Source organism: Hypanus sabinus, chromosome 5 (assembly GCF_030144855.1).
Source record: "Hypanus sabinus isolate sHypSab1 chromosome 5, sHypSab1.hap1, whole genome shotgun sequence".
NCBI lineage: Eukaryota > Metazoa > Chordata > Chondrichthyes > Myliobatiformes > Dasyatidae > Hypanus > Hypanus sabinus.
Genome location: NC_082710.1, coordinates 180,531,160 through 180,550,227, shown reverse-complemented (window position 1 = coordinate 180,550,227; position 19,068 = coordinate 180,531,160). Strand labels below are relative to the sequence as shown.

Here is a 19,068-nt window from a genome sequence, read left to right as displayed (position 1 = left end):
CAGAAAGATCCCATGAGGAGAGATAGTGTGCATTCCACTGAACATCAGTGCCCCAGAGAGGACTCAAGGGGAGGCAGGAGAAGGGCCAGCGTAGGTCAGCAAGGGGGGCAGTGACTGAAACAGAGGGCTGTCAGGGGAATGGGAAAAAGAGGAGACTGGAGGGCGGGAAAGCGGGAGAAAATGGGAGGGGGGAGAGTGGAGAGGGGAGAAGGTGTAGTGGGGAAAGAGGGAGGAGTAGGAAGAGGCAAGGAGCAGAGAGAGAGGAGAGGGGTAAGGGAAGTGGGATGAGGGACGGCGAGGGGTTGGGTGAGAGGGAGAGAGTGGGTGAGAGTGAGGACCAAGAGGTGAGTACTGAGAGGGGTGGGACTGGAGGGGAGTGACTATGGAGAGTGGGGGGAGAAGTGTGTGCAGAGCGCAGAACGAGGGGGAGAAAGGAGCACAAGGAGTGTGGAGGGAGGAAGAGGAGATGGGAGCACGAGTGTGGAGAGAGGGGGGTGAAGAGTGGGTAGTGGGGGAGGTGGAGTGGTGAAAGGGTGAGGGAGAGACGGGAGATGGAAGGGTGGAGGGTGAGGGGAGTGAGGAACGAGTGTTTAAAGATGCAGGGGGAGAGGGGCAGTCTTACCTTAGGGAGTCCAACTCACTCAGCCCTGCTGAGTCATTCCTCCTTTGCCAGAAGCCCAAACGGCTCGCCCTGTGGGTGGGGAAGCAGAGAATCAAGCCGGGCCTCTTCTACCGAACGGCCTGTGTTGGGGCACCAGTACGATCAGCACTGATTCGATCAGCACCCAGTGGAACAGCAGAGAGATGGGCTGATCCATGGAACAGAGTCAGGGCAGGGACAGGTTCCTTCCCTCCCCACCCATTCCCTACTTCCCCCCCTCCACCCGTCCCACTGCCAGACCTGGGTGGGACAGAAATTCCTCCACCCCTGACTCCTGGACTGTCCCAGATCCTGATCTCTCCTCCTCTGCTGACTACATCCATGGGACCTTTTCCCTGTGTTTCTGCACTTCCTCACATATACACACACACACACACACACACACACACACACACACACAGAAACAGTCAACACACAGACACAGATAGACACACACAGAAACACTCACATACCTGTACATAGAAACACTCAAACATACATACATATAATCACACAAAGATACACACCTTGTGTGTGTTTTGCACTTTAGCCCTGGAGAAACGATGTTTCATGGACACATTCACTCATACACTCAGAAACACGTGCACAAACACACACTCACACACATAAACAGGCAAACACACATAAACACTTGCACACAACCGTTTGCCCAGTTCTCAGCACCCCACCTCCCAAGCCTGCCTGTGGGGAAGGGACACTCACAAGGGATTCCTCCACCCTCTCCACTCCCAAGCCTGCCTGTGGGGAAGGGGACACTCACAAGGGATTCCTCCACCCTCTCCACTCCCAAGCCTGCCTGTGGGGAAGGGACACTCATAAGGGATTCCTCCACCCTCTCCACTCCCAAGCCTGCCTGTGGGGAAGGGGACACTCACAAGGGATTCCTCCACCCTCTCCACTCCCAAGCCTGCCTGTGGGGAAGGGGACACTCACAAGGGATTCCTCCACCCTCTCCACTCCCAAGCCTGCCTGTGGGGAAGGGGACACTCATAAGGGATTCCTCCACCCTCTCCACTCCCAAGCCTGCCTGTGGGGAAGGGGACACTCACAAGGGATTCCTCCACCCTCTCCACTCCCAAGCCTGCCTGTGGGGAAGGGACACTCACAAAGGATTCCTCCACCCTCTCCACTCCCAAGCCTGCCTGTGGGGAAGGGGACACTCACAAAGGATTCCTCCACCCTCTCCACTCCCAAGCCTGCCTGTGGGGAAGGGGACACTCACAAGGGATTCCTCCACCCTCTCCACTCCCAAGCCTGCCTGTGGGGAAGGGGACACTCACAAGGGATTCCTCCACCCTCTCCACTCCCAAGCCTGCCTGTGGGGAAGGGGACACTCACAAGGGATTCCTCCACCCTCTCCACTCCCAAGCCTGCCTGTGGGGAAGGGGACACTCACAAGGGATTCCTCCACCCTCTCCACTCCCAAGCCTGCCTGTGGGGAAGGGGACACTCACAAGGGATTCCTCCACCCTCTCCACTCCCAAGCCTGCCTGTGGGGAAGGGGACACTCACAAGGGATTCCTCCACCCTCTCCACTCCCAAGCCTGCCTGTGGGGAAGGGGACACTCACAAGGGATTCCTCCACCCTCTCCACTCCCAAGCCTGCCTGTGGGGAAGGGGACACTCACAAGGGATTCCTCCACCGGCTCCGGCTGTCGCTCTCGGAGGCGTCAAGTCCGAGGTCCGACTCCAAGCTGGAGGCCAGGTGCTGAAAGACAGAAAGGGTCGTCCAGAGTCACAGGATGCCAGCACGCTCACCCACAGCACCATCAATCCCAGCACCCCTGCCCACAGTGACCACCCTCACCCCGAGGACTCCTCACCATTGACCGAACCTTACACAGCCCCACCACCATTCAACCTCACTCATTCAGCACTTCCTTGTCCCACTCCCTCCAGAATATCAGCCAGGCCACCACTCCCTTCTCCCCACCCTAGTGAGATTTGCAGAGGGAAGAGAAGGAGTTTTGTTGAAGGTATAAGTGGAGGTAATCAGTGGGGAAGGAGTCAAGAAAGGTTGTAGGTGGGACAGAGCAATGTCACCACAAGGAAGAGAATTTTAAAATCCAGTGCACTTTAATTGGCAGCCAGTGGCCAGTGTGGAGATAGATCCTGGCTCTCTGACGCAATGGGCTACCATCACCCAAAGCTCCTTCCTCTGTCTCCCACCGCGTCCCCTCCAGAGGAGGGAAGATAGGCCGATCTGTTATAATCCCATCAGCCCCTGTTGTTCGCATTGACTCCTTCCAAATACAGGTCTGCACAAGGGGGCACTGTATACCTTTATGGTGATTGAAGGACGGTACAAGGGGGAATGTCAGAGGTAGGTATGTTCCACACGTGGTGGGAGTGTGGAATACCCTGCACGGTGGGGGGGGGGGGGGGTGGAAGCAGATACATTCGGGGCATCTAGGAAACAGTCAGATGGATGACAGAAAAATGGAGGACTGTGCTGGAGGGAGGGGTTAGTTTGAACAGAGTAAACACTGATGTACAGTGAAATGCATCGTTTTTGTAGCGAGGATTGTGCTGGGGGCAGCCTGCAAGTATGGCCACTCTTTCAGCACCAACACAGCATGCCCACAACTCACTCAGCCTAACCCGTACAACTTCGGGGTGTGACAGGGAACTGCAACACCCGGAGGAATCCCATCAGGTCACATGGAGAATGGACAAACGCCTTACAGAGAGTGGCAGGAAACGGACCTCTAACCACTTTGCTAAAAGAGTCGGCACAGCAGTGTGGGCTGAACGACCTCTACTGTAGAAACTGGTTCTTCATTCAGCCTGAGACTTCCCTCTGCTGGCCCTGCAGCAGACATCAGTGCTGAGCAGAGAACTGAAACTCTGGTATCCAGGATCGTGACCCTGAGGGATACCCAGCAGGGGTTAAACACTCGACGCACTGCCCCCACCCGACACCAGCGTCCTTCAGAAGGCGCCTGCGGGGGTGCTGGAAGCAAATTTCAAATAAAAAGAGAGTGCTGCTTTTAAGTCCCAGATGGTTTATGTGTGGTGTGGGTGGTTGTGGAACTGCAGCCAATTCCTGGAGATTCCCAGGCAATCCGGAATGCCGAGCAAACTGGGGAGCCAAGAATTACAAAGAGTTTGCTGCAAAGTTAGAGTCATAGAATCATTTTAGTATGGACAAAGGCCTTTCAGCCTGACTCATCCATTCTGGCCAATGTCCCATTTCCCCTGAAGATGGCCTATGTAGATTTAAATTTTCCTCTCTATATAGCTGTGCACATGGCCTTTAAACATGGTATTTATACCTAACTCAACCACCTTCTCTGATAGTGCATATCACATCGAAAACTTGCCCCTTGGGTCCCCTTTAAAAATTCCCTTCTCTGCTTAAAATTACTTCCTCTGTCTTTAGACCTTCTACAGTGCAAACAGGACTGACCAAGACTTTATATAAATATTCGGTGGCCACTATATCAGGTACATTCATGCAAATACTTAGTCAGCCAATCGTGTGGCATAAAATCAATGTGCAAAAGCATGCAGACATGGTCAAGAGGGTCAGTTGTTGTTCAGACCAAAAACATCAGAATGGGGAAGACATGTGATCTAAGTGACTTTGACAGTGGAGTGATTGTTGGTGCCAGAGGGGGTGGTTTGAGGATCTGCTGATCTCTTGGTATTTTCACACACAGCCTCCAGAGTTTACAGAGGATGGAGTGACAAATGAGAAACATGCAGTGAGTGACATTTCTGTAGGTGAAAACAGAAATGAGAGAGGTCAGAGGAGAATGGCCAGACTGGTTCAAGCTGACAGGAAGGCGACAGTGACTCAGATAACAGAATTGAGCAGAGAAACATCTCTGAAAGTGCAACACACGGACAAAGACCGAGTGGTCAGATTATTGGGTACTGAGCGCACACTTCTCATGATTTGATAAAGTCACCCGCTCAGTCTCAAATACCTCAGTGAAAACAGCCCAGGCCTGTCCACTCTCCCACTCTAATGCCCAGTCTCAGCAAATTCCCTGTGTTTTGGGGGGGGGGGGTGTGTGGGAGAAAATCAGAACATCTGGGTGAACTCACTGGGGTGGGGGCAGCCACAGAGAGAATGCACAAGCTCCACACAGGCCGTACCAGTGGTCAGAATCGAACTGGGGTCGCTAGAGCTGAGGGGCCACAGCTGTACCAGCTTGACTAAGTCTAGGACCAGAGGACACAACCTCAGGAAGGAGGTTTAGAATGGAGGTGAGGAGGATTTCTTTTCACCAGAGCATACTGAATTAGTGGAGTTCATAGTCCCAGAGAGCTGGCATTGACTAATCAATGGTGTGTGGGGGTTTGGGGTGAATAGTTAGTACTGCCACATAGAGATAAAACAACCACTTTCAGTGTAGCCTTTTAGAGAAGGAGGGGGAAGCTATGTTTATCCGCTGATCATTTTATCCAAACAGTGACCGGGTCCTGAGTGGTTGGAAGAGCTGATCACTTGGGCATTTATCAGGTTTTAAGTTAAGCAATCTCATAATATCAAATCGACACTCCACATTTAACTCATCAGAATCCTCAGTCATCTTGAAATTCATAGAATCATAGAGCACTACAACCCAAAGCAGGCCATTTGGCCCATCAAGTCCATGCCAGCCCAGTCTTCTACCTAGTCCCATCTACCTGCAGCTGGACTATAGCCCTCCCTGCCCCTCTCAACAGTGTTCTTTCCAAACTAGTAATAAATGTTCTCTGAATCTGTATCTGCACCTTCTGCTGGTATCTTGGTCTCCACTTGCTCCACCTCCGAGTGAAGCTTCTTTGAATTAAAACAATCTGTTTCACCAGGAAATTACAATTTGTGTGCAAGATTGGAAAGAATAGCCTTGTCATGTACATCGAAACATTAAAGCATACAGTGAACTGGGGCCATTTGCGTCAATGACCAGCACAGTCTGAGCATTGTGCTGGGGAAGGCCCGCAGTGTCACCATGCTTCCGACACCAAAACAGCACACTAACAACATACTAACCCTGACCTGGAATGTGGGAGAAAAGCGGGGGAAATCCACGTGGCCAAGGGAGAATGTATGATCTGCTTATGGACAGCGGCGGGAACTGAAACGAATCGCTGGCGCTGTGAAGTGTTACGCTAACTGCTACACTGTGCTAGAGACTAAATGTTGGTTCCTCTTGGGTTTTGTATTGAAATTCACACGACTTGCTAAAAAATCCAGAAATTACCAGAACTTGATAAATGAAGGCCTGAAAACCACTCCCTCTACAGATAATACTATATATTATGAGGCTAACGAATGGGCAATTAGTTCATACTCAATGCAGTGAGTTATGGAGAATCCATACACTTAATTAAATTATACAGTTCCTAATCCAATCCCAGTGCGAACTAGAAGGCCTAGAGGCTCCTGTAAATAAGTTCTCAATCCATGACGATAATACACACACAGTTTGCACTGATAAGAAGATGTTAGGCATACATATACACACACTCACACATATATATATATGCATTTGTAAAACTAGTAGGAGAAAAGGATGTTGGAAATGGCGACCCGCAACGTGGCTGGGGGTGGGCAAGGCACGGGTGGAGACACACCAGCCCCAAGATACCAGGCAAGGCCATTTGATTCCAAGCAATTGGTTTATTGATCATTACAGAATGTCTCTCTGGTGCTTCCCACTCCCTTCCCCTTTATCCAACCATAATTCCTCTCTCCCTGCCCCCTTCCCATTCTCAGTCCACAATAGAGACCCGTATCAGAATCAGGTTTATCATCACTCACATAGGTCATAAAATTAGTATCTTTTGCAGCAGCAGCAGTACAGTGCAATACCTAAAGTTGATACAGTACTGTGCAAAAGTCTTAGCTATATATATAAAATATATAATATAATATATAATGTATATAGGGCAACACTACCCACATTACCTGGATAAAATGGGAAGTGATAATTTTGCAAGGTTGAAAATGAAGGCGGAAAACAAGAGTTAATGGTACGATTCTTGGCAACAGGGGGATCTTGGGGTTCACATCCACAGACCCTTCAAAGTTGCTGCAGACGGTGATAGGGTTGTTAAGAAGGTATACGGTGTGTTAGCCCTCAGGGCATTGAGTTCAAGAGCCATGAAGTAATGTTGCAGCCCTAAAATACTCTGGTTGGACCACAATTGGAATATTGCATTCGGTTCTGGTCACTTCATCAGAGCAGGGATGTAGAAGCTATGCAGAGGAGATGCTGCCTGGATTAGTGTGCATATCTGAGCAAGCAGGAGCCAAGCAGGATGAGAGGTGGCTTGACAGAGCAGTACAAGATGAGAAGAAGCATACAGTAGATAAAGTGGACAGCCAGAGACTTCTCCCCGGGGTGGAAATGGATAATACCAGGGGAGTCATTCTAACGTGATTGTGTGGAGGATGCCTGTGATCTTTACACAGAGAGTGGTGGGTGCACGGAACACACTGCCAGGGAGAGTTGTAGAGGTAGTTACATCAGGGGCATTTAAGAATCTCTTAGGCACACGATGATAGAAAAATGGAGGGCTATGCAGGAGGGAAGGGTTAAAGTATCGGCATCGTGGGTTGAAGGGCCTGTTCTGTGCTGTAATGTTCTCTGTTCATTGACAAGATGGCAGATGATCAAACATTTCATTCCCACTGGCTCTGAATGCTCCAACCTCCATCCCCAGTGGCACCATGGAAGTTCTTTCACCAAGAAGGTCAAAACTCGACTTCAGTGTTCTCTGTACAACAAGTGGAACAAAGACTGACTTGCAGCATCCTTACATCCATCCCACGGTACTGTGGCTATGGGGAAGATTTAAAATAACTTCAGTGGTTTTGTCTGTTGTGTGTGATGGAGCACAGACAGGACTGGAAGACAGGACTCACGGAACAGCCTCAGAATAGGAAATCAGAGATGAGGGATAGCTTTCTTTGGAGTCATTTGATATTAAAAAAAAGGCCCGATGCCAGGGTGGCAAAATAGGTAATGGATAGCCGAACACAACAGGGAACTGTGTCAGGGTGGCACAGTAGGTAAAGGATATCAGAACAGCAGCAACTCAGCCACTGTCTGTACATTCTCCCCGACGGAATGGCTTTTCCTCTGGTTCTCCGGTTTCCCCCCCCCCCCCACTTTCCAAAGAGGTACAGCTTAGGATTAGTGAGTCATGGGCATGTTATGTTGGTGCCAGAAGCCTGGTGACACTTGTGGACAACCACAAGCTCAGGCCGTGCATTTCACTGGATGTTCTGAAATCCACGTGAAAGGTAAAGTTAATCTTTATAATTCATGTTAAGTTTATGTTGGCATGTTTGCAAAAGCTGCTAAAATTGATCTTGCAGGTGGCATTGATGTCGTGTCTGTGTTTGTGTGAGATCTTGGACTCGCCTATGACAACAAAGTTGAGCTTAAACCATGAAGAATGGGCAATGCTTAGTCTTTAGGAGGAGGCTGAAGGACAGCTGAGAGCAGTGTGGGGCCGAATGGCCGACGTGCCCTGAACCACCCCCTTCCCTCACCTCACCTTACGGGATCCGGTGAAGAGGGAGCGCAGGTGCTCCTTGGCCGCGGCCACTCGGCCCAACACTCGCTCCTTGCGCAGCGTCTTCGGGGAAGGGAGACTCCAACCACTCTCCGCCTTCTGCTTGCTGCCAAGGTGGTGTCCGGAGGCGAACGGCCGGCTCTCGCCGCCGGCCCGGGACAGGTTGCCGTCGCTGTAGGTCCGCCACATGCTGGGCTCGGCTACGCCCAGGCCGCAGGGCGGACCCAAGCTCTCGCTGCTCCGCTCGATGTCCGACTCCTCCGGGCTGCCAGCCACCAGCTGGTGCAAGGTGTCCACGCTGAGGCTGTAGTCCCGCTGGATGCGCACCTCGGGAATCACCACCGGCCGCTCCGGACCCGCTTGGGTCGCCGTCACGGCCCCAGACCCAGTCCCCGCCTCGGCGGTCACAGCCACCGCACACCCGGCCGATGGGTGCTTGCGCCGCTGCAGCAGTCGCCGGGGCCACGGCGAGGTCTGGCAGTCGAGCAGGCAACCCTCGGAGCCCGCCTTCCGCAGGGCTCCCCCCTCACCCTTCAGCATCTGTGCGGGATGGAAAGAGAGAGAGAGTTACATTGGGAAGGGTGGGTTGGGTGGAATGACAGGATGGGGGACAAGAGAATAGGTGTGGAGAGGAGTGTGGTTGTGAGGGAGAGAAAGGGGCGGGTAGGCGAGGGGGGAGGGGTCTGAGAGGGAGGACTGGAGAGGCGTAGATGGAGCAGGGGTGAAGGGCACATGGAAAGGGGACGGTGAGTTTGAAGGGGCTGAGAAGGGGTTAGAAGGAGAGAAGGGGATGGGAGTGGAAGGGAAGCAGAAGAAGGTGGAGAGGGGTTGGTTGGGCAAGGCTGGGAGGTAGGGTGGGCAGTGAGATAGAAGGGAGAGCAGGGAGCGGGGGAGAGGAAGAAAGGGAGTGGGGATTGTGGGAGAAGGCGGTGAAAGGGGGAGAGGGAGGTGGGATGGGCCCCTTGTGAGGAAAGAATGTACACATCAGAGTCCCACAGCCAGCAAAGAGGAGGCAATATTTTCATAAGGATTTGGCTGAGGAATAACTATTAACTGCTGACAAATCAGAATATTGGAGGGGAACTGAAAATCTAATTGAACGGTGCCACAGCAACAACCTCTCATTCAACGTCAGAAAAACGAAAAAGCAGATCATCAGCTCCAAGAGAAAGAAAGCCGATGTCTACAAGCCAGTCCTCAGGATCAGAGGTGGAGAGAGTCAGTAACTTTAAATTCCTTGGTGTCAACGTATTAGAGCATCTGTGCAGGGACCAGCACCAAAGTATCACCACAAACAAGGCATGACAACACCTCTACTTTCCTAAAAGTTTGCATGGATTTGGCATGTCACCAGAAATTTTGACAAACCTTTATGGATATACATTGGAGACTATCCTGACTGGTTGTATCCTGGCTTGGTATGGAAACACCAATGCCCAGGAATGGAAAAACATTTGGAAAGTAATGGATATTGCCCAGTCCATCAAAGACCAAGCACTGGCCACTATTGAGAGCATTTACATGGAGCACTGCCATGAAAAACATCATCCATTATCAAGGTCTCCCACTGGCCAAACTTTGCATTTCAATTCTCTTCAAATGTCTTGATGAGCAAATTGAATTTAATTCAGCCTTTGCTATTTCTGGAAGAGATTATTGATTTGGCTCCTCTCGTCTTGTAAGTGCATGTTGTTTTTGCCAGTCTGTTACTTATTATGCTCTTGTTACTGAGCATCACGCACATGCTCTCATAGACCATAAGTTATAGGAGCAGAACTGGCCATTTGGCCTATTGGGTTTTCTCTGTCATTTCATTATGACTGATCCATTTTTTTCCTCTCAGCCCCAACCTCCTGCCTTCTTCCCATATCTCTTCATGCCTTGATTAATGAAGAATCTATCAACCTCTGGCTTAACTATACGTAAAGACTTGGCCTCCATAGCTAAGTGTGGCAACGAATTCCACAGATTCACCACTCCCTGTAAAATTCCTCCTCATCTCCATTCTAAAATGACACCTCTCTATTCTGAGGCTGTATCCTCTGGTCCTAGACTCTCACACCATGGAAAACAGCCTGTCCACATCCACACTAACAAGGCCTTTTGCCATTGAATAGGTTTCCATTAGGTCACCCCTCATTCTTCTGAGTTCCAGCGAATACGGCCCAAAGCCATCAAACACTTTTCATATGACAAGCCATTCAGTCCTAAAATAATTTTGTGAACCTCCTTTGAACCCTCTCAGTGTCAGCGCATCCTTTCTAAGATAGGGGGCCCAGAACTGCTCACAATACTCCAAGTGCGACCTCACCAGTGCGTTATAAAGTCTCAACATTACATCCTTGCTGTTTGTCTCACTACAAACACCAGGCAGAAAGTGCCACACCACCAAGTTCAGCAGCAATTATTACCTTTCAACCACCAGCATGAAGAAGCTCACCCATCTCAACACTGAACCGAACAGCACAGACTCAAGGTCACGGACTCTTTACAACTCAAGTTCTCAGTACTGGTTCCTTTGCACAGTTTGTCTTCTTTTGCGCATTAGCTATCAGTCTTTGTATGAATAAGAATGAGGTTTTTTGTAATCACCAGCATGTGACGTGAAATTTATTAACTTAGCAGCAGCATTTCAGTGAAATACATAATCTAGCAGAGAGAAAAAAATTAATTAATTAAAACAATAATAAAAAACCAAGTAAATCAATTGTATATATTGAATAGATTTTAAAAAGTGCAATACTGTATATTATAAAATAGTGAGGTAGTGTCCAAAGCTTCAATGTCCTATTAGGAATCAGATGGCAGAGGAAAAGAAGCTGTTCTTGAATCACTGAGTATAGTATGTAGTTTATTGTAGATTCTATTGTGTTTCTTCTTTAGGCCATTAAGACATAGAAGCAGAATTAGGCCATTTGGCCCATTGAGTCTGTTTTATTATTCCACCATGGTTGGTTTATTGTCCATCTCAACCTCATTCTCCTGCTTTCTCCTCGTAACCTTTCACGCCCTGACTAACCAAGAACCTATCAACTTCTGCTTTAAATACTTTATTTGTCCATCATTGAAATGTTCCCACAACCAAAGAACTCACTTTCAAGGACTGCTCATCTCAGGTTCTCAATATTGTTCAGGGTCCTGACGAAGGGCCTGAAACGTCGACAACGCTTCTCCCTATAGATGCTGCTTGGCCTGCTGTGTTCCACTAGCATTTTGTGTGTTGTTGTTTGAATTTCCAGCATCTGCAGATTTTCTCGTGTTTGCTCAATATTTATTGCTTGCTTGCTTCTTATTTATGTATTTATTTATTTATCTATTTATTTATTTGTTTGTTTGTTTATTTATTTATTTATTATTTCTTATTGTATTTGCACAGGTGGTTGTCTTCTGCACTCTGGTTGAATGCCCAAGAGGGGTGATATTTCATTGATTCTACTATGGTTATTATTCTATAGATTTATTGAGTATGCCCATATACAATCTCAGGATTGTATATGCTGTATATACATATACATATATGAATAAATTTATTATCGAAGTACATATACATATATGCATATTACATTGAACTTTGAAATATATCTGATGACTTGGTCTCCACAACCAAATACTCAAAGTTGCACAGTATTTAGGAACAAAGACTTTGATAATAAATGCACTTTGGCCCCAGGGATATTTTTGCAACTCGAAGGTACAGACTGAGCTTCTTGTGAAAGACAGCACTCTTCTACCAGCCAGTCGAGTCCTGTTGAAAGTCTTGATGGACAACTTGAACTTAATTTGGCCCTTACTATTCTTAGCAGAGATACTATCTTTGCTCCTCTTGTTACTGAATCCTGTCTGTTTCTTCTGACACAGTTTATTTCTTCAATGGACAGACCACTTCCTGCTTCCCAGGGGACTTCCCTGTAACCACAGGAGCTCACTGCATCCTAGAATCTTCCCAGATCTCAGGATTGTGCTAACTCACAGGATCACACTCAGGTTGGAGGAGCAACACCTCATATTCTGTCTGGTAGCCTCCAACCTGGTGGCATGAATATTGATTTCTCCTTCCAGTAATTTCTCCTCCCTCTTCCTTCACTGTTTTTACATGCCCCATCTCTGGCTGCCCTCTTACCTCTTCTTTCTTCACCAGCCCTGTGCTTCCTCTCCTTCTTCCCTTTCTTCCATTGTCCACTGATTTCTCCAATCAGATCCTTCTTCTTTAACCCTTTACCTCTTTCCAATCGACTCCCAGCTTCATCTCTTCTCCCCCACCTACCCACCCCCCTCCTCATCTGATCTCATCTATCATCGGCCAGCTTGTACCAGCTTGGGAAGTCCCCAAGCCCCACCTTCTTATTCTGGCTTCCTCCCCCTTCCTTCCCAGTCTTAATGAAGTCTCAGCCAAAAATGTTGAGACATCAAATTTCAGGCCAGCAGGATGGAGTAGGTGGATCCTGAGGTGTTGCCTTTGTCATGCAATGCAAATGACCATGAAAGGTCATGTCAGAATGGGAAGTCAATGTGAAATAAGCAGCCACCAGGAAATCCTGCAACTGGATCCTTGACTTCCTCATCGAGTGATCGCAGTCAGTGCACATCAGAAATAGCATCTCGTCTCCACTGACAATCCAACACAGGTGCTCTCAAGGATGTGTGCTCAACCCATTACTCTGCTCTCTCTACACTCACAACTGCATGGTAGACACAGCTTGAATCCCATCTCTCATTTAATCAACGACACAACAGATGGAAGGATTGAGATATATTGGCAGGTTGAGTGGTGTCACAACAACAACCTTGTACTCTGCATCAATAAAACCTAGGAATTGATTGTGGACTTCAGGAAGGGAAAGCCAAACACACAGCCCTCCTCACTGAGGGATCAGCAATGGAAAGGGTGAGCTGCTTCAGGTTCCTAGGTGTCAACAGCTCTGACATTTTGTCCTGGGCTGAACATACTGATGCAATTGTGAAGAAGACATGCTAGTGGTTTTACTCAATTAGAAGTTTGGGGAGATTTGGTACGTCACCAAAGACTCTAGCAAATTTCTGCAGATGTACCATGGAGATCATGTTGAGTGGCAGGACCACCATCTGGTATGGAGGGGCCACAGCACAGGATCTTAGAATGCTGTTGCAAACACAACCATCTCCATCATGGGTTCTATTCCCATCAATGAAGGGTACCTTCAAAGGAAGATACCTCAAAAAGGTAGCATTTATCATGAAGGACCCTCACCATCCCGGATTACCATCATCTCATCACTACCATCAGAGAGGAGATAGAGGACAATCACTCCACATTTCAGGAATAGCTTCTTCCCCTCATCTGTCTTCCAAACAGTCCATGAACACTACCTCATAGTTTTACTCCCTTTGAGCACTATTTGCCTTTTTTATATTCCTAATTTTACTTATAGTTTGAGTTTAATGTATTGCCACAAAACAACAAATTTCCTGACATATATTGGTACGGTCTTTCATTGATTCTATTATGGTTATTATTCTATTATGGAGTATGCATGCCAGAAAATGAATCTTAGGTTTGTATATGGTGTAAACATGGTGACATATTTGTATTTTGATAATAAATTTACTTTGAACCTTTAAACTCAATGCCTCAACTAATAAAGGCACATGCACAAGAGGTACTGGAAATGTAGAGCAATACACATGTGCTGGAGGAGTTTAACAACATCTGTGGCTAGGGATAAACAGTCAATGATGCTTCAGGCCAGGTAACGACCCTATCAACCTTTCAGGGAGTTGTAACTACTCTTGTCTCATTACTGTATTTTTTACTGATAATCCTGCCCTAATAAATGTCATGTAACCTTGGTTCAGTTTGGAGTTCTGTTTGCTTTTTTTTTAAAATAGACTCCTTCTACTAAGTAAATAGACTTGCAAAATAATCTGTTGTCTGCAATAAAAGATCTTGTTTGTCGATCGAGTAGACTCTGTTATGAAACAGACTCTGCTGTATAAATAGACCAGATCTGTTGTAGACATCTGGTATATATATGGACATCGTTTACTGTAAAAATAAGCCCTGTTTATTGTAAAATTGATCATTAATTCCTATAACTAGACCTTGTTCATTGAAAAGAATCACTCATATTGTACAAATGAACCAAATGTTTATGGTAAGATCAGTGGTTTACAAATGGACTTTGTTTATTGTAAAAAAAATGTTACTATGTATTAGACTGAATGTAGAGTAGCTTCTGACCCTGCTGATAATCAATAGAATATTTACTGTATTAACATCAGAATCAAAGTCAATATTATAGTCAGCATTTAATCAAGGTTCTCAGCACAAAGTGTTGACTGTTTATTCCTCTCCATAGATGCTGTCTGACCTGGTGAGGTCCTCCAGCATTTTGTGTGTGTTGCTAAGGTTTATTTTCACTGACAAGTGTGCGATTTGTTGCTGTGTGGCAGCACTACAACAGGCAAAAAAAAAGTAAAGGTCAGAATGATGCTGAGATATATCCTGGGATGCATCTCGGCATCATCGTAACAATAAGAAATATTTATAACTAAGTAGATAGTGCAAAATGAGAGCAAAGTGGTGAGGTAGTTTTCGTGCTTTCTGGCATCATTCAGGAATCAAATGGCAGAGGGGAAGAAGCTGTTTACTCAAAAATTATCTGTCAAATAGGCACCCTGAAGATGCTTCTGTACATCATTGCTGTGAAGGGTCCTGCCACTAAATGCACACTTTGCCTCTTCATGTGGCCTCTCTAGGTATAGTACTGCTACCTGCCCATATTAAACTCCATCTACCGGTTCACTACCTGTAACTGAATGCAACAGCTCATGCTCTCAGTGGCATTTTTTGTTGTGCATGCTTTGTTTTCTTTTGCACAGTGGCTGTTTGTCAGTCTCTGTTTTTGTTTTTCTTTATGTACACTTTTTCATAAATTCTGTTTTTTATTTTACTGTAAATGCTGTGAATAGTGTTGGGTAACACAGATGCACTTTAACATAGAACATAAGAACATTACAGCATGGTACAGGCCATTCGGCCCATAATGTTGTGTTGGCCTTTTGACCTATTAAAATCAATCTAACTCTTTCCTCTTCCATAGCCCTCCATTTTTCTACCATCTATGTGTCTATCTATGAGTTTCTGAAATGCCATGAGAGTAGCTGCCTCTAGTATGACTCCACATCCCTGCACTCATACCTCTCTGTATAAAAAAAACACAACCTCTGACACTTCCCCTGGGCTTTCCTCCAATCTCTTTAAAATTATGCCCAATTGTATTAGCCATTTTAATCCTGGGGATAATGTCCTTGGCTGTCCAGTCTATGCTTGCCATTTCATCGGCAATATAGAACAGTCTATGCTCGAAGCCTTCCCCAGTTATACTCCCCAGCTCTTCCTCCGCGGAGGTCATCACTTTCATCGAATTTGCCTCTAACTTCCTGCCCTTCAATGCACTTGGTCCATCTCTGACCCCTACCTCTCCTTTCTTGATATCTCTGCCTCCATCTCTGGGGACAAGCTGTCAAACGACATCTTGTATAAACCTATTGATTCCCATGGTTATCTTGACTATAGCTCTTCCCACTGTCTCCTGTAAAAATGCTATTCCATGTTATCAATTCCTTTGCCTCTGCAACATCATTCCAGGATATCAGAAATGTGCTCCTTTAAGGAACAGGGTCCCTCCCTCTAACATTGATGCTGCTTTCACCCGCATCTCCTCCATTTCCCATACTGGCGCTCATCCCATCTTCCATAATAGTGATAGAGTTCGGCAGCATCTATGAAAAAGAGTAAACAGTCAATGTTTCAGGCCAAGACCCTTTATCAGGACTGATGAAGTGTCTCGGCCCGAAACTTCAGTTTTTACTCTTATCCATAGATGCTGCCTGGCCTGCCAAGTTCCTCCAGCATTTTGTGTGTGTGGCTTTGGATTTCCAGCATTTGCAGATTTTTTTCATGGTAGTAATAGAGTACCTCTTGTCCTTACCTACCACCCCATCACCCTCCACATCCAACACATTATCCTCCACAACTTCCGCCATCTCCAAAGGGATCCTACCGATAAACATATCTTTACCTCATTGAGTATATTTAAAGGAGAGGTTGATGGGTTCTTATTAGTCAATGTGCCAAAGGTTATGGGGAGAAAGCAGGAGAATGGGGTTGAGAGGGAAAATAAATAAGACATGATGGAATGGCAGAGCAGACTCAATGGGCTGAATGGCTTAATTTTGCTCCTGTGTCTTATGGGAAGTATATGGTCATGCACTTTTGGTGGAAGAAATAAACGAGCAGACTATTATTTAGATGGGGAGAGAATTCAAAATGCAGAGATGCAAAGGGACTTGGGAGTCCTTGTGCAGGATACCCTAAAGGTTAACCTCTAGGTTGAGTCGGTGGAGAAGAAGGTAAATGCAATGTTGCCATTCATTTCTAGAGGTATAAAATATAAGAGCAGGGATGTGATGTTGAGGCTCTATAAGGCACTCGTGAAACCACACTTGTAGTATTGTGTGCAGTTTTGGGCTCCTTATTTTAGAAAGGATATACTGACATTGGAGAGGGTTCAGAGAAGATTCACAGGAATGATTCCAGGAATGAAAGGGTTACCGTATGAGGAATATCGGGCAGCTCTTGGGCTGTATTCCCTGGACTTCAGGAGAATGAGACATTGAAACATTCCAAATGTTAAAAGGCCTGAGCAGATTAGGTATGGCAAAGTTATTTCCCATGGTAGAGGAGTCTAGGACAAGAGGGCATGATGTCAGGATTGAAAGACGTTCATTTAGAACAGAGATGTGGAGAAATTACTTTAATCAGAGTGGTAAGTCTGTGGAATTCGTTGTCACGAGCAGCTGTGGAGGCCAAGTCATTGGGTGCATTTAAGGCAGAGATAGATAGGTTCTTGATCAGCCAGGGCATCAAAGGGTATGGGGTGAAGACAGGGAAGTGGGGATGACTGAAAGAATTGGATCAGCCCATGATTGAATGGTGGAGCAGTCTTGATGGACTTAATGGCCTACTTCTGCTCCTATGGTTTTACGGTCTTAATTGGGGCAGCCACTTAACTGGGCCAAACTGTACTGTTCCCAATGTGTCCCAATTAACTGGAATCCACTGTATATCAAAATCTACAAAGGTCTCAGCACTGATACCTGCAGAACATCCCAAATGCTCACAGACCTCCTGCCGGAATAACAGCTTTAAATCAATAACCTCTGTCTTCTATAGACAAAGCGATTCTGAATCCAAACTACCAATTAACCATTGATCGCATGCATGATAAAACAGACTGTTTAAAGCAAAAATAAACAGTGTACATTACAGTTCATTTGTAAACTAAACCATTGCTGTACATTAGTTCCTCTTTGTTGTGAAAACAGAAAGCCATTTGAGATATGATAAAGCTTGAAAAATCTTAGACCACACTCGGAATATAAAGTTCAGATCAAGTCCCTTCATTATAAGAAGAATGTAGAAGATTTAGAGAGAGTGCAGAGGAGATTTACCAGGATGCAGCCTGGGAGCACAGCTCTAAGGAAAGCACAGTGGGGATATCAGGGGTAAATGTTTTAAACAGGGAATGGTAGGTGCATGATACGAGCTTCCAGTGGTGCTGATACATCAGGGACATTCAAGAGACTCTTAGACAGGCAGGTGGATGAAAGGAAGATGGAGCGCAATGTGGGAGGGGGATGAGATTGATCGTGGAGTAGGTTGAAGGTTTAGCACACTGGACCTAGTGTTCTATGTGCTGGGTTGACGTGGTGGCACAGCAGCAATCTTGTAATTCCAACAACAGGGATTTGATCCTGACCCTGGGCACTGGGTGTGTGTGTGTGGAGTTTGCATGTTGTCCTTGTGACCGCCTGGTTTTCTCCCCACTGCACAGTTCCCTTACCAATTCCAAGAACCCACTGATTAAATTGCTTCTGGGGTGTAGTTGAGTGGTGGACAATGGGGAGAGGTTCGATGGGAATGTGGGGAGGATAATATGGGACTGGTATAAATGGGTGCTGTTTGTAGGCATGGTGAGAATATAGATCCATAAACTCTATTGTAGTTCTTCACTTTTCTGTAAATGCCTGCAAGAAAATCTCAAGATAGCATACAGTGACATATACATCGAAAATAGCTTTGAACTTTGAAGGAGAGAGGAAAGGGTGATGGGACAGGTGAGAAAAGGGAAAGAAGGTTGAGCAAATAGGTTTGTTTCTGCTCTGTGTTGCCCTCATATCAGTGACACTAACAATGGTCTTGCTACCTTCCTACTCTTAGCCGTCTAACCCCTTCAAAGTGCATGTACTACAATGAGATCTTGGATAAACGTATTGGTTTTCTCTGCAGTGGCAGAGGCTGAGGAGAGGTCCGATAAAGGTTTACAAGTTTTTGAGAGGCAGAGATATAGATGGACAGTATCAGTTTCCCAGGGTTGAAATGTCTAATACCACAGGGCATGCATTGAAGGTGAGGGGGGTAAGTTGAAATGAGATGTGAGGGGCAAGTTTGTTGCAGAGAGTGCTGTGGGTCTGGAATGCATTGGCTGAGGCGATGGTAGAGGCAGATACATTAAAGTTCAAAATAAATTTATTATCAAAGTAGATATATATCACCCCAGGAAACCCTGAGATTCATTTTCTTGTGGGCATACTCAGTAAATCCATAATAGAATAATAACCACAATAGAATCAATGAACTAGGGCGTTCAACCAATGTGCAAAAGACAATAGATTATGGAAATCCAGAAAAAATATATTGAGAGCATGAGATGAAGAGGCTTTGAAAGTGAGCCCACAGGTTATCCACTTCGGTTCGCGAACCTGTTTGTTGCGAGGTAATGATTGTTCCTGAACCTAGTGGTGAATCCTGAGGTTCCTGTTCCTTCTTCCTGATGGCAGCAGCA

The 19,068-nt window shown here is 46.5% G+C and overlaps 1 protein-coding gene across 10 annotated transcripts in view; it reads right to left on the bottom strand.

Annotated features, from left to right (window-relative positions):
* LOC132394688 (regulator of G-protein signaling 3-like) overlaps window positions 1-19,068 on the bottom strand; it is a 175,602-nt gene that overhangs the window by 17,499 nt on the left and 139,035 nt on the right. For 9 of the 10 annotated variants that reach the window (XM_059971064.1, XM_059971060.1, XM_059971062.1 and 6 more), the window contains 3 exons: window positions 8,165-8,722; window positions 2,290-2,369; window positions 623-691 (listed from right to left, as the gene is read on the bottom strand). In XM_059971064.1, coding sequence (XP_059827047.1) covers window positions 623-691; window positions 2,290-2,369; window positions 8,165-8,722 — 707 coding nt within the window. Of the gene's footprint in view, window positions 1-622; window positions 692-2,289; window positions 2,370-8,164; window positions 8,723-10,593; window positions 10,798-19,068 lie in introns of those variants that run through there. The other variant, XM_059971067.1, reaches the window with a different exon arrangement.